Below are 15,086 nucleotides of genomic sequence, written 5' to 3'. Positions count from 1 at the left end.
AGCCAGTGATACTTTTTTCTTAGCTCCGGGAGCTGCTGTGGCGAGTTGGTAGGACCTGTGGAGGGGTCCGTGGGAACCTGGGATCCAAGCAGTTTGGAAGAAGGGTTATGGAGTTGGGAGCGGGGGGTCCGTGGGAACCTGGGATCCAACAGCCAGTTGGTTGGAAGCACAGATACCAGCCTGGACTTGGCAGTGGTGTCTGAGGTCGGGAGGCAGGAGCCGGAAACAGCCCCGGGTTCCGAGTCGCTTCTGCGCGATACCAGTGTAGCAGCTCCAGCCCCTGGCGGGTGCCGTTTGCACATTAGAGCTTTTCCCATCCTTTTACTGCCAGTCTATTTGTATCTTTGAATGTACCGTGTGTCTCCTGTAGAGAGCATATAGTTAGAAGAAGGTTTTTATCCATTGTTTTCCATCTCTGCTTTTGTATTGAAGTTCTAGGCCATTTACATTTAAGTAATTACCGATAAGGGAGGATTTAATTTTTCCTTTTGATGTTTTTCTGGATGCCTTATGGATTTTTTTTTGTTTTATGCCTTTATTACTACTATATTTTGTGTTAAATAGATATTTTCTAGCATAGAACATTCCCCTGCTATTTCTTTACATAGACACACATGCACATACATGCATGCATGCATACACACATGTGTGTGTACATATACTATTTTTCCTTGGTGCTTGGCCTGAAGAGGACAAGAGTTTAACTTACAACCGTCTGGTTTGCATTAACAGCCTGCAGTCTTACAGCACATTCTCATCCCTGTTTCTCTTTCAACTCTCAGGAAGGAGAGAGTAAGAAACCTGGGCTGGAAACCCTCTCTCTGCCGCGGCCCGAGAACCCGTCCGGGGCAATGCTGCTCGTGCATAAGGCTCCTCCAGGGACAAGTTATAGCCACATGAGAAGGATCCCTTTGCGATTCCCAGGGTGTAGATTTTCAGAGTGATCACAGCCACTTTGTATGACCTTCCCAGCTTCCAGAGGGCATTCAGACATATCAGTGATTCTCAGAGTCTGGTCTGGGGACCCTTGAGTGTCCCTGCGACCCTTTCAGGGGGTCGTCAAGACAAAACTATTTTCACAACAATGCCAAGATGTCATTTACCTGTTTGAGCCCCTGTTTTCTCACACAAGAACAGACTGAATGCTGAGGCAGACATGAGAATTTACTGTCTCCGTGAAGCCAGACATTAAAAGGATTCACAAAGCTATAGAACAGTGCCTCTTCTCTCTAACCTGCTCTTGAGAATAGTAATAGTTCATAAAGTGGGTTTTTATGCTAACAGATAAGGGTTTATTACTCTTCATTTTAAATGTGTTAAATATTTTTTAACTTCCCAGTTTTAATTTGTAACATTGTAAACATTGATAAATATTACAGGTTTCAACAGAAGCTTATTTGGGTTCTTCACCAATTGTAAGAGCATAGAAGGATCCTGAAAGGAGAATTCCTGAGGGCTGCCCACGTGTTCCCCCACTGAACCCCCACAGTGGCACGGGCCTGCTGTCCTGCCTCCCTCTCAACCTGCAGAAAGCGGGGCGGTTCCGGCCCTCAGAGCTGTGGCTCCTTGGATGAGGCCAGGAGCCTGGGACCATCCCAGGAAGGACTGGCTGAGGGGAAGGCAGTCAGTGACTCTGAGGCCACAGCCCAACCAGGTCAGTGGAGTGACTGGAGGGACACTTCCTGGTAGCTTCAGCCTCTTGGTGGCTGTTGACCCATTGACCTCTCCCAAGTTCTAAAGGCTCTCTCCACCTTGGCTTCCATAATACCATGCTCCCAGTTTTGCAAACGGCTCCTTTCTCTCTTCCCCTTAAGTATTGCCATTGCCAGCATCTTCTCCTCGACCCTCTTCTGGTCTCATTCTCCGGTTCCCCTGGATGAGCTTGTCCACGTGTTGTGTGACGGTTCCCAGACTCTCCAGCTCAGATCTCTCTCTTCAGTTTCAAAGCCAAGTACGGGGTGTGTCTACATGGACGTGAGATGTTTTAAACCCACAGGCTCGAACTGCCTCATCACTGGGCATCCAATACATTGTACTAGTCACAGGCAACGTGCCAGTGAACAACACAAAAGTCCCCGTCCTCGAGGGAAAGACAGTACAGTCCAGTAGAGATGATCAGCCCAAAACCCACTTCTGCATTTGGGGGTCTGGTTGTGATTACCACCATCAGCCCGATTCCCCGATGCCGCTTCTCCCCTGCATGCCCCGCCCAGCCCGCCCCCAGGCCCTCGTGTGTTCTGCCTGTCATTCCCCGTCACCAAGACGGCAGCACCCTCGGACCAAGGCTTCCCCACCCCTCCGGCAAACTCCTGCAATAATCTCCGAGGCACCCTCTCGGCCTCCTGTCTCGTCCCCTCCTCGTGCACGCGTCGCTTCGCTTCCCGAGTTACCATTTCACAGCCTCAAATCTCTGTCTTTACTACCTAGACTTTGCAATGGCTCCCTCTTCTCTGCGAAATAAAATCGAGACCCATGAGCTTCGAAAGCTTCTTCAGGAATTGACCTTTGCTTCATTTTCTGTCACTCCGCTGAATGTACCCGGTACATTTCAAATGATGTTTTTGACAGCAAGAATGCCCTCCCTCGTCACCTGGCCATTGTTCGTGACATTCCTCAAGGGTCTTCTTCTCTGTTAAAATTTCTATGACCTTCTCAAGAAGTCTGGATTATTCCCCCTCTTGGTCTACCGCTCTCTTACGCAGGTCTCCTTTTATGTGGTACACATCCCACTGTGTTATAACTGGTTTTTTCCACAGTCGTCTTCTCCCTAGACAGAATAGCTGATGGCAGGAAATGTATTTTCTTCATCTTGGGGTCAGCAGGCCTAGCCCGGTGACCGGCGTAGAGTAGGTGCCAAGTCAGCACTTGGCTCAGTGTCAAAGGTCTTTAAAATATGGATCACTCCATCTTCTCCCCATTTTTGTAAATTCGCAATCCCCTCCCCATTTTCCACCCAGTCACCCAGGCCCAGAACATGGGTAACTCTACAAATAGGTTCCGCAGTCTTCCTGATCCCCCATAGCCAGCGAGTCACCAGGTCCAACGCATCCTGTTTCGGTAACCTCTCTCCAAGGTCAGCTGCCCTTCCGCACCACTTTTTGAGAAGTTCTGTATCCCCGAAGATCACAGTGGCCATACTGTCAACCTCAGACACCGGAATATGGGACTTTTGTGCCACCTCCCACTATGACGTATTCCGAGGAACAGATGTAAGTTCTAGAAGGTTGGAATACTGTAAAGGTTTTAATGATTTCCAGGGACAGTAGTAGGGAATACTTGGAATCATAATGCCACTAAGAATTCAGGTTGGGTAGTCACTTCACCTCAGTAGTGAATCCTGGAATCTGCTTTAAGAGTCTGAGACTTTAAGTTATTTATCACCTGGGTGACGAAAGGCAAATGCGCAGATAGGAATTACTGAAAATACAATATTGTAAGTGTCAAATAAATGGGGAAGTAATTGAAAAGAAGTTCAGAGGAGATATTCAAGGCTTTCAGGTCATTGTAGCCAAGAAGGGCCAACTCCAGCCTCCAGCAGTGGAACTGGACGTTTGTCCCCCAGCCACAGTTGACGGGCCTGAGAAAGCTGGTCCAGGATCAGCACATAGGAGGTAGTGAGATGCAGGCCTGGACCAGCGTAAAAAGATGAGCCGTATCGATCAGATCCCCTCCTGGACCCTGAAATTAGGAAACCAAAATGGTAGATCTGGCAACAAAGGCAGGTGCTAACGACATGTCTCGGGTGTTACCTGGAGGCAAAGGTGGGGCTGGAGAGTCAAAGTCCTGTGTCAGCCCCAGCCGTGAGGAAATGGAGAGCGTGAGTACACAGGACAGTGGTCAGCAGAGGAGCCAGTGACAGAGCATGTAAGTGACAGTGGCATAAGAAAAAGAGAGACTGTGCAGCTGGAATGAGAGGTGGGGCAGCCAGTCCCCAAGTTCACGCTGGAAGTTCAGGTCTTGCCAGTTGCAGTCTAAATCTATGCGTAGCCTCACAGCCAACCCTGAACCTTCTTTCCCTGGCGACAGTTTGAATGCCGTTGCTTGCGACCTGAAAGCCAAACTGAAAGAGATTCACCCCAGCAGAGTGGAGGGAAAGGGAACTCCAGTAGCCCAGAGCGGCACAGATGGCGGGACAAAGACCGAATTTCTCATGGATGACTTAGGGAAGAGTAGAAAGGGATTTTCTTTCTTTCTTTTTTTACATAGGAAGTAAAAGTGATTGGAATGCCTTAATTTTTTAAATAAGCCAAATTGGTATTTGGAGAGCGGATGAGTGGAGGATCGAATGTGGGTTAAGGCCAGAAAGTATAGACTTTGGATAATAGGATCAAGGCTTAGACTTGACACCACAGGCAACAGAAAACCACAGCAGTTTGGAAGAGGAGGGGGGAGACACCATCTGTGTTTTGAAAAATCACGGTGGTCTCGGAAGACATTCTGTCTCCCAGCACTGAGCGTGCTTGCCCAGTCCCCCAGCCATGGGCTGGCCGGCGTGGGGAGCACGGGGCTGGGGGAACAGGAGAGCCGCCTGCGGTCGGCAGCGGAACTTCTGACCAGGGCAGTCTGAGGGCGGAGGCTTCCTCTCCGACGGCCTGGAAGTAAGAGCGACAGCCAGAAGCTGAGGGATCCGTGAATGTCACCTCCACGGGCAGACCCACGCACTGTCAGTTCCAAATGGGCTCATGTGACAAGGACGGCAGGCCCCTTGGAGGACCCTGCTGTCATCTGGTCCTCGCCTCCTAACCGGGCCTTCACTGCAGCTGTTTGACGCCACGTCAGCATGGACCCAGGTCTCAGCAACTCTTGAATGCCCCCAGAACCCACTCACATGACACTAGCAAGCTGTAGACAATCTCCTGACATTTTCACGAGGGAGTTTGCGCTGCGCAGCCAGCAGTCAGCGGTTCACCAGACGTGAGGGTGGTGTGAAGCCCTCCTTTGCTGGGCAACCACCGGAGGCCTCTTGTTTGGCCTACCCCCGTCGAGGCCCCTGGGCTCTCTCTCTCCTCCCAGATTCCTCTGCTGTTTTGCAAAGTCATGCTGCTCTGCCCTAGCTGCTGGCCCCGAGTGTGCACACCCAAACCCCAAACACAGCTGAGATCAATAAGCTGGGTCCCCTGCAGTCTAGGGGACCCAGCCTCCTCAAGATGACAATCGAGGTTATAAATAAAGCTTTGTGTTGTTGCAACATAAAGCAATAAGCATATGGATTAGTATCGGCTGTTTCCTTGGCCCTATCGCTTTGCTGTCTGGGCTTCTCTTTCTTATTCTCTAACTTAAGAGGCACAGGTGGGCCAGTCTGGGTGAGTCTGTTCTACCCAGCTCTCAGTTTGTTCTTGACTTAAGAGTCAAGTGGAAGCACAGTTGGGGATGAAGAAGGCAGCTACATAAACCCAAGCCTTGGGGTGGTGGCGGGGTGGGGTTGGGAGTGAGGATGGGAGTGAGAAAGGATGAGGGAGGTTAAGGTCCCGATGGCAGAAGTGGGAGCGAGGAAAGGGAGGTGGGGCTGCCCCCCCCCCCCCCCCGCCCAGCAGGCCTGCTGCAGCCCCGATGCAGAGCTCTGTGGAGAGATGGCTGTCTCCACAGCCGCCCACGCTCTGACTTGCTCACACTGGGCCCAGGATGGATGCCTTCTTGATGAAGTGCATGCGGCGCCCTGCAGGGTCTGCAGCCTCCAGGAAGAGAAGAGCTCAGCAGCAAGCCCACCGGGCTCTCCTGAACGCCCAGCCCTTCTCTCCTCTGCTTTCTCTCCAAAGCAGACGTTCCCGATGCTGCTGTCCTTCCATGTGTGGCTTCTCAGTGAGCAAGAAGGAGAGATGCAGCCACAGAGACAGCCCCGGGCCGTTTCTGTGGGAAACACCTATGGATGTGTGTACTGCAATGGGCAAGAGCAGAACAAAGTCGCTTTTATGTCCAGCTTTCCAAAAGCCTTTGTGTGCTCCAGAAGCTGGTTATTATTGCATTATTGAAGCCCCAGTGAGCGGGGCCAAGGCACGGATACGCCAGAGCTGTCCCGGGCAGCTTCAGCTAGTTCAGACTTCTCATCCTGTGACCTAACCTGACTCCTTGGCTTGCCATCCTCAAAGCGCAGCCAAGGGGGAGCAGGAGGGCGAGGCCAGGCCCTTGCCCGGGGCTGCTCACCAAACTGGTCCGTTCAGTTCCCAGGAATCATTCGGAGCATAATCCATTTTAGCAATATTGTGTTTCTTAAAGCACCAGCGGTGTCCTGTGGAGGTGAAACTGTTGCATAAGGATGTAACTGAAACCAGGTTTTCCCAGGTTTCAGCAAGCAGGTTGCTCAGGGAGGCCAGGAGGGCCCAGTGTTCGGGTCCGTGTGTATGGCTAGGGCTGAGGACCAGAGGTCGGGGTGGGGACCGCCTGGGCAGAGTTTGCCTGCTGAGCACAGGTTTGAGCACAGGTCTGTGCCAGATTGTCACAGATCCCTAGTCCCAGCACCTGTGAGCTTTGTCGCCTGTCCCAAACCCTGCTTTCACAGAGGAAGAGAGAAAGCCTGAAGGGGCAAGGTGACTTGTCCAAGGTCACCCCAGCCAGTCGGTGTCCTGCTGAGACAGCCACGGTCTGCTTAGCTGGGGTGGCATTCTTCCCCCAGGGCTGCAGATGCCGGTGCCCTTTAAGTGGCAGTGCCAGGGAGACGCTGGTGTTTGGACAGCTAAGTCCCAGGACGCACAGCCTGGTTTTCACTGGCCTGCCTGTGGCAGGCAGCAAGGCCCCGGCCCAGGCCCAGTTAGGAGCTTATGTGCCCGGACAAACTCTGAACAAAAAAAAGATCAGTGTCATGTCTTCCAACCAGCTCCACCGGGCGCTCCTCGTGGAAATGTGGAGACACAGTCCTGCTGTAGAGGACACAGCACAGTGGGGGGCCACCGCGGGCCGTGGCCGTGCCCTTGCATGCCCTCCGCAGAGGGCGCCAGCCCACTGCCACCCTGGCAAAGTGCTCCTCATCTTCCCCATCTCGTGTCCTTTACCCCCGAGTAGAAAAGCTTTTCCTCTCTGCTGGCCCTTTCTCTGTACTTCCCTCTTCCCTCCTGTTCACCAGCGGTTCCACCTTTTTTTTTTTTTAATTTATCAGTTTCAGGTTCACGTTCACTTTTTAAGCTATGACCACCAGACCGTTGGCGAGCCCTGCCCTCACTGCCCTGTTTGAAGCCAGCAAGCCCATCTTCAGGCTCCTGCTTCCCCTCTGGACGTAGTCGTCCAGCTGCCTCTGTTCATGTGCCGCTTCCTCCAGGGAGCCCTCCTTGGCCATTACCTCCCCCTGACCCAGGAAGCTCCCGCCCTAAGAACAAGACCCATTAATCAAAACAGCCTAGAGATGCCCTGTGGGAGCTCTCAGTGCACATGGAACACTTTATTTATACGCTGCCTTCCCCTCAGAGCTGCCCTGTCCAGTGCGGTAGCCTCCAGCCACGTGTGGCTTTCAGGCTCTTGAATAGTGTGTAGTCTGAATGGAGATGCGTTGTAAGTACAAGATATATACCAGATCAGATACAGCATGAAAGAATCCCATAAAATAGCTCAGTGATCACTTCTATATGAATTTTTACATCAATTATATGTTGAAGTGATAATATCCTAGATAATTGGGTTAAGTGTCTGGTTGAAATTATGTTACCTGTTTCTTTTTACTTTTTTGATGTGGCTACTAGAAAGATTTAAATTGCATACGCAGCTTGCAATCCATTTCTATTGGACAGGCCTTTGGCCGTAACTGTGTGTAAGGGACCGCGTCTTAGTCATATTTGTCCCCGCAGCACATAATGCAGACACATACTGGGGTGCTAAGAACGTGTTTGCAGCAATATAGGTGTCACCTCATATTGTCACCTCTGCTGCCAACCTGCCTGCCCCCACCAGGACACGTGGGTCGTGAGCACAGAGACTCTGCCTCACCTGGCACAGCACTTGGTAAGAGTCGGATACAGAAGAAACGTTAAAGAATGGAGGTAAAGGGAGCATTCTGTCTTCATTTGTAGGGAGAGCGGTTTTCAACTCTTAGTCTTGGCTTAATCCTGCTGGGGACTCTAGACGCGACGTGGAAACCTGAGGTCCAGGGTACGAGTGGAGTAGCCACGACAGCCTCGCCGGGCTTCCCGGTTAAGCCAACAGAAGCCAGCAGAAGCCAGCAGAGGAGGAGCCGGTCCTGTCCCCAGGGCCTCCCAGCAGTCTGCAAGAAGAGGAACAGGCTTCTCGGAGAGTCAGTGATTTGGAAAAACCACTCTGGGCTGCGCAAATAAACACAGGAGGAAGGACACAGACTATAGAGACGAATATTCGTAACAACACCAGTTAGCCTGTCCTCTTCGGGCATGGGTCTCCATGGTGTTCATTTCAAGTTGTAGAAGTCTTCTGGTATTTTTTTTTTCTGACTGTAGAAATAAAACTGGCTCGTTGTAGAAATAAAGCAAAATTTAACGGCCCAAACCTCACAATTACATAGAAATGTTAGGTTGAAAAGTCAGAGTCTTCTGTGACCCCGTCCAAACTATAACCCAAAGCCGCTAATGATAGGTCAGTGTTCTTCCTTCTAGGCATTCCCATCATACAGATACTTTCTTTGCTTTTTTTTTTAAAAACATAAATGAGGTTATATTTCTAAATATCATTCTGCAACTTATTTTTTAAATGCAAGGATATATCGTCAGTGTTTTCCCAGGTCAGTGTGTACAGATCTAGCCCATTCTTTTCGGCTGTGGCCGAGTGTTCCATTTATTTAAATTACCCTGCAACCAGCTGACGTCAGCACTAAGGATACTTTCTCACTGTGCAAAAAGCCTGCGGGAAGCATCCTCAGGCACGTCTTTGCAACTTGCATGTTTCAATAGGAGCAAAAACAGCTACATTGATCTCCTAATGAAGACAATGTAGCTAAACAGAATAGGACCCCTGTATTTATTTAAAACCCAGATTGGGGTGGGCAGGCCACCAGGGGGTAGTGGTGATAACGGTGGATGTTTGGGTTTGGTTTGAGGGTTTGTGCAACCAGGTAAGAATAGTCAATTTACCATGAATCTCATCTTCCAACTCTCTAATTCTAAAACTGCTACTTTTATATTTAATCTAAATGAGATTTAATCTAAAAGCCCAACTTTGGATCAGCCTGTGTGAAGTTCAAGAACATCATCTTACCCATATCCCAGGAGGAACTGTAATCGGATACGTCCTTGGGTCTGGCATTCCGTGGGTCGGCTTCCACTTTTTCCTATTGAAGGACTTCTGGGTTCTCTAGTTACACAGGTAATTGTGACTTGAAATTCAAAACAACAGTATATCTTTCATAATTCTCCTGAGAAAGAGAAATTCCGAGAGAAAACAATGCCACTAGGGTCTCTCCTTCTCAGCCTGATGCCCTCCCGGCTTTGCCTACTACTGACTGACAGTGTGCCGCCTACTTTGAATCATTATTGCCCAGATCACAGACAGTATATGTAAAGCACAAAAAACAAGGTACTAGTTCAAATAACGTCAGTAGTATTATTTCCCATCGAAATAATACTATTTCCCATCGAAACTACCAAGAATAAATTCCAAGCAAAAGAGATAAAAGAGGCAGTATGGAGAAAAGAAAATCCAAAGAACATAAGTAACCAATTTGGACATTTTTGTTACAGCTCCTCGATGCCTATTTCCCACGGTGTGCTATCAGCCAAGTTCTGTGTGAGGGACGTTACATACATCGCTCTGCTTAATTCTCCCAACAAACTGGTGAGGTGAGTCGTCTGCTCCCATTCTACAGATGGGACAAACCAAACTCTATGTTTCATGTCTAAGTGGCTTTCTCCGACTTGTCAACCTAGGAGGGAGATCAGCTGGTATGAAAACTCAGATCGGCTTGTCCCAAACCCACACCTGTCCAGGTGCCAGGCTGTGGTCCATCACACCAGGGCTTTCCCCTTGCCTTGTATCTGTCAGGACTCCCTTGGCTATGAGTGACAGGAAGTCAAAGCAAAGCAGCCTAAGCCCATCAGGGAGAAAATTGGCTCATTTAAAAATGGACTTGGACTTCAGGCATGGCTGCACTCAGGGGCCCAGACAATGCTATCGGATCTGTCTATCTCCTCTGTCCTTGGGGGTTCTGGGACTGGCTTTATTCTCTAGAGGCTTTCTCATCTGGGCCAAACCCTTTCAGCCCATCACCCCAGGGAGAAAAGAAAAATGGGGAGCACCCTGCTTCTCTCCCAGTGTCTATTTTGCCCATGAATCAAGGCTTAGTGAAGGTTCACATGCCCATTTCTCAGCTGATCACCGTGGCTTGAGGTGGGGAGTAGCCTGCTGGCCAGGCCTCTGGCTCAGGCCCACCTCTGTGACCAGGGGCTTTGGGACCAGCCTTATCTGAGTCACAGCAGATGGGTCCCCACAGAACACAGAGTCCTGCAGTGAAAGGAAGGACCATGAAGTTCCAGAGAGACCAAAGCCACAGAAATCCTCTGCAGAATTCTTCTATTTTTCCACTCAGCAACAGCTCATAAACCCTGTCATTTGCTGAGAAGAACTCATACTTTAGCTACATAGGGATTCCATAATGGTTTTTTTTTCCACATGTTTCTCTTGCATTATTACACACAGTCTGCACAAGCCATCTGCAAATCCCACTGACGCAGTGTGTCCTGCCCCTCTGCCCACCTGACTAGCGTGACAGTGCTGACTTTTGTTTAATGCTTTTGGCTGCAATTTACACAAAGCTGTAATTAAATGTCTTAGATGATGCAGAAAATATATTTTTCCCTCCACGCACGAGGAAGTCCCAGGTTGGGCAGCCCCAGGTTGACCGAGCCCGAGGCTCTGGCTCTGTCCATTTCCACTCTGCCCTCCTTGGCGTCGGCTTCTTCCTCTGTGCGCTGCTGCCCCGGCTGCAGGAGGGCCGCACAGTCAGTCACCACGCCAGACACGACAGCTTCCTGCAGGACACACGACTCCAGCCGCCTTGTATTTCTTTTACCAGGACTGAGACACCTGAGTTACTGGCCCTGAGCTATCCAATAGGGGTGGCAATTGATACTTACATTTTAATTCACTAGAATTCAATAAAATCAAGCCCTGGCCAGGTAAGTCAGTCAGTTAGAGCATCATCCTGACATGCCAAGGTTGTGGGTGTGGTCCACAGTCAGGGCGCACATGAGAAGCAAGCAACGAATGCATCAGTAGCCGAACAACAAATAGATCTCTCGATCTCTCTCTCTGCCTGTCTCTCTTCCTCTCCCTTTCTAAAATCAATACATAAAAATAATTTTTAAAGAGTTCAATAAAAAACAAAAGTTTCCAGTCACGCTCGCCACATTTCCGTTATTATAGGTACCTCTATTGGACACTTCCCTAAATTAATCACTGGCAAGAAGAATGCAGTAACTCTGATTGTCGAGTAAAACATCAGTAGTGAAGCCCACCATTGAGATTTATTAAGCTCTGACTTGGTGCCTTCACTTCGCAGGCAGCTGAGCACCCAGAGACAGACTCGGTCCTTACAGCTCAAGACACTCCCCCACTAGCAGAGGTGACAGACAGGGTATGTCACCCACAGTGAAGGGTGACATTCCTGAACCCTGGACCAAAGGGTCTCAGTGTTCTGTGCAAGGACGGGTGGCTTCTAATGGCGAGCTGGGCAGGTCAGTTTCAGAGCGTGTCTGGGGCGACAGTGCCCAGGGCGGACTGGAGGCCATTGCACCAGTCCTGACGAGCAAAACCGAAGGTTAAGAAAGATGGAAAACAGGAGCCAAAGGTGGGGTGCCTTGCCCCGAAGAGTCTGAGTTGTACCGAAAGTTAAAAACCAGACTGACTTTATAAAAAAAAAGTAGGATTGCAGAATATAGAACGGGGCGAAAAAAGGTTTATGGTTTTATGTATCGAAAATAATACAATAAGTGATAGATGATAATACCAGAATAAACTGTTTCTCATGCCCAAAACCGTAAACCTAGTTTTGCCCCACTCTGTGTTTAGAATGTTTTTGGTTTTCTCCAAGTTCATCTAATAAAATAAACCATTAGGATAAATTGTAAGGGGACCCAAAGACAGCGGCCCATTGTGTGGGATCTGAACCCTCCACAAGAATGTTACTTTTTTTTAAAATAGATTTTTAGAGAGAGAGAGAGAGAAATGTGGATTTGTTGCCCCCCTTACTGATGCATTATTGGTTGCTCCTTGTGTGTGCCCTGGCTGCGGATCACACCCACAACCTCGGCGTGTTGGCACGATGCTCTCACCCACTGAGCCACCCGGCCAGGGCCATGGAGTTTACTTCCAATGTGACTCTCCCCGCTTAACCCTCAGACTGCCCCTGTGCCAGCTGATGTCTGTAGAATGTACCTATTTGCTCTGACTCAGCCATCTAAATTGAGATCCAAATGTTTGTTTAAACTGCAACAGAGCGACTGGGTTGCAGTGATGTCATTTCAAAGGGTTACTGGGTTACATTCCCACGGCCTTTTGGTCCATGAAGAATGGGCTGCGTGGTCAGAGGAATACTTGACTGCACCCGCTTAGCACCACCTGACCCCCTCTCTGGAGCAGCCCAACCTAGCAGGACACCTGTTCTAGTGGTGTCACTGTAGTCACCTCTGCCGGAACCAGTGAGGGCCCCCGGCCGCCCCTTGACCAAGTGTGGTGGACTCGTGGCTTCTCCATTTGTCCAGGCAGCACCCCGACCCCCATCCTTGCAGGCATGTGCCGCCCCGTCCTGAACGTTGAGAGCTGGTGCTCTTTCTCTGTAGGAATAGTGACCTCCCTGCTCTTCACCATGGAGTCAGTGAGGCTTGACCTTCAGGGCCCTCCTTTGTACTGGCCCTTCTAAGGTCCTGGAAGGAGTCTTGCCAATGCATTGGTGCAGCCATGTATTTTTGTGAAATTTCCAAGAGGAAGACATTTTCATTGCAGTTGATTACAAATGCCACCTCTGTTACTCACATTCCCGTCCATTGCCTTTCCCTTCAGGTGGGGTGACATTGGAGGGGTCCCAGCACTGGGGAATCAGCTAAGGGAAAAATGAGTTAAAGGAGAAGTCTAGCCTGGGTGTCTAGGATCCATTTCTGCAGGTTGCGGCCACTCCGATGGACAGCTCTGTCACTGCCAGCCGTCCCAGAACAGAAATGTGTTCTGGAACGCTCCCATCACTACCGTCGTGGTCCTCGGACTCGGTCTGCGCTGTGTGGAAACCTGAACGTGCCCTCAGCGGCTCCACCAGGGACCCGTGAGGAGTGGAGGGATGAAGTGTGAAGTGTGCTGGCCAGAGGTTCTAGACGGAAAATTCTTCCAAACATCAGGCGGGGGCAGGTGTTCAGTGGTGACTCAGTTTTCACGACACCGAATCAGACTGGAGTCCTCTCTTATCAGAAAGGTGCCTGAGATCGTAGCATATGCAATTACGAAAAAAAAGAAATCAATCTTCTTTTTTGTCATTTTTAATGGGAATTGTGAGAAATAGCATTTATGAGAAGTTCCATATTTATAGAGTATATGCTCCACGCAGAACAACAAAAAGCAAGTGTATTTGTAACCATATGTGGTAAAAATGGGAGTTTTATCAAATTTGAACAGAATCATAAAAAACTATATGACATTACCAATAAGAAGTTGGGGAGCTGAAATAAATCTTTTTGAAGTATCAATAATAGTCAAAACTTTGATCAGCCATTCTAGTCTCCAGGAAAGATGGAAATATTAAAATAAGTTTCCCCCTTTAAGTTATGATATCACAAAACAGTTATGCAGAGAGACAATAAAAGAGTTTGCAGGCAAAAGACTTTTTTAAAGGAAAAGATTTTAAAGACATGCAGTAAATAAAAGGCAAAAAGGTCAATAATAAGGCAGGTAAAATATTTTATTTTTCTGGATTTATGTCAACTTCAACTTTTTTAGTTTATTATAACTTTCAATTTAAATAAATATTTATATTTATAATCCTTTTCTAGTCATAATTTTTATTTTTCAGACAGCTTTAAGTTGTTCAGTTTATTATAATTATTTCAATTCCAATACATGTTTGTATTTATGATCACTTTTCTAGTCATCGTTATATTTTGGACAGAGGATCCCCAAACCTAAAAAGCTTCAGCCCCACCCCCAAGCCTGGATTAACAAGAAACCGAGGGAGAAACTGAGGCAATATTGAAGGTACTTTTGTTTCACTCGTAGCTGGTGCTTTGTGTTTCTGTGTCAGCCTCTGCTCCAAGAAAACAGTCTTTGTGCCCTTGGAACTGGAAAGCCCACCTTCCACTGGGCCCACCAAGGGGGCAGCACGGAATGACAACAGACACTGGATTTGGGGGGGGGATTTGGACTTTCCAGTGGACTTCTGTAAACTGAGGATCTTGTCATCTGTCGAGTAAGAGCTTGGGGTTAGTGGGGCTGAAGGTTCCTTTCCGGGGCTGTTTCTGATTCTGAAGCTGCCCGTGGCTGCGCCAAGGTGTTCCATGACCGGCGGTGCAGGGCACAGAAGAATGGCTGATGAATTTTTAATTTGCAGCTAACTGCTGCTGCGTTTGGGCAACCCGATCGTTCCCGTAAGTAGGTTAAACATATCCCTCTCATATTATTTGCATTCTTCAATTATCTAAATATCTTTTTTCATAACAGGGCCAAGGTAAACTTTTGCACCGTCCCCTTCTGCTGGCAGGAATCACAAACTCCGTGGGTATGAACCCGAAGTGGCACGGCTTCATGGTACGGTTGCACCTCCATGTCCATGTCTATGTGCCTCCGAAGTTTTCCTTGCAGATGTGATCCTGGTGGGTACACTGAGCAGGGGTAATTATCTCCATTTAACTGATTTGGAAACTGAAACAGAAAAAGGCTAAATCTTTGTCTAGAGGCAGAAGGAACTGGAATCCAAGTCCTGCAGTGCCCACCCCCCCTGTGATGGTCAGGACATGGGAATAGATGTCTGGGATGGAGAAGCGGACACTCTGTTGTCCTCAGTGACAGGCGTATATTATTAGCCAAAAGCCCTAGGGTTTTATGACAATGAGAACATTCCTCTTTACTGGCCCTTACTCAGTCCTTTCCTTCCACCTATTCCTATTCACTTGGGGTTTCACTTTTTAAAAAATGTATGTTTTTCAGGTTCGTTTTTAAAG

The 15,086-nt window shown here is 48.8% G+C and overlaps 1 protein-coding gene across 5 annotated transcripts in view; it reads left to right on the top strand.

Annotated features, from left to right (window-relative positions):
- Positions 1 to 8,401, top strand: part of MAB21L3 (mab-21 like 3) — a 158,883-nt gene extending 150,482 nt beyond the window's left edge. For all 5 annotated transcript variants that reach the window (XM_053655989.1, XM_053655990.1, XM_053655992.1 and 2 more), the window contains one exon: positions 7,995 to 8,401. In XM_053655989.1, the coding sequence (XP_053511964.1) occupies positions 7,995 to 8,017 (23 nt within the window). In that variant the 3' untranslated portion in view covers positions 8,018 to 8,401. The remainder of the gene's footprint in view (positions 1 to 7,994) is intronic.
- The last annotated feature ends 6,685 nt before the right edge of the window (positions 8,402 to 15,086 follow it).

The sequence above is a fragment of the Artibeus jamaicensis genome, unplaced genomic scaffold, assembly GCF_021234435.1.
Source record: "Artibeus jamaicensis isolate MK-2021 breed Jamaican fruit bat unplaced genomic scaffold, CSHL_Jam_final scaffold_1689, whole genome shotgun sequence".
Lineage (NCBI taxonomy): Eukaryota > Metazoa > Chordata > Mammalia > Chiroptera > Phyllostomidae > Artibeus > Artibeus jamaicensis.
Note: the sequence above shows the minus strand (reverse complement) of the source record. Positions and strands in the feature narration are given on the sequence as shown.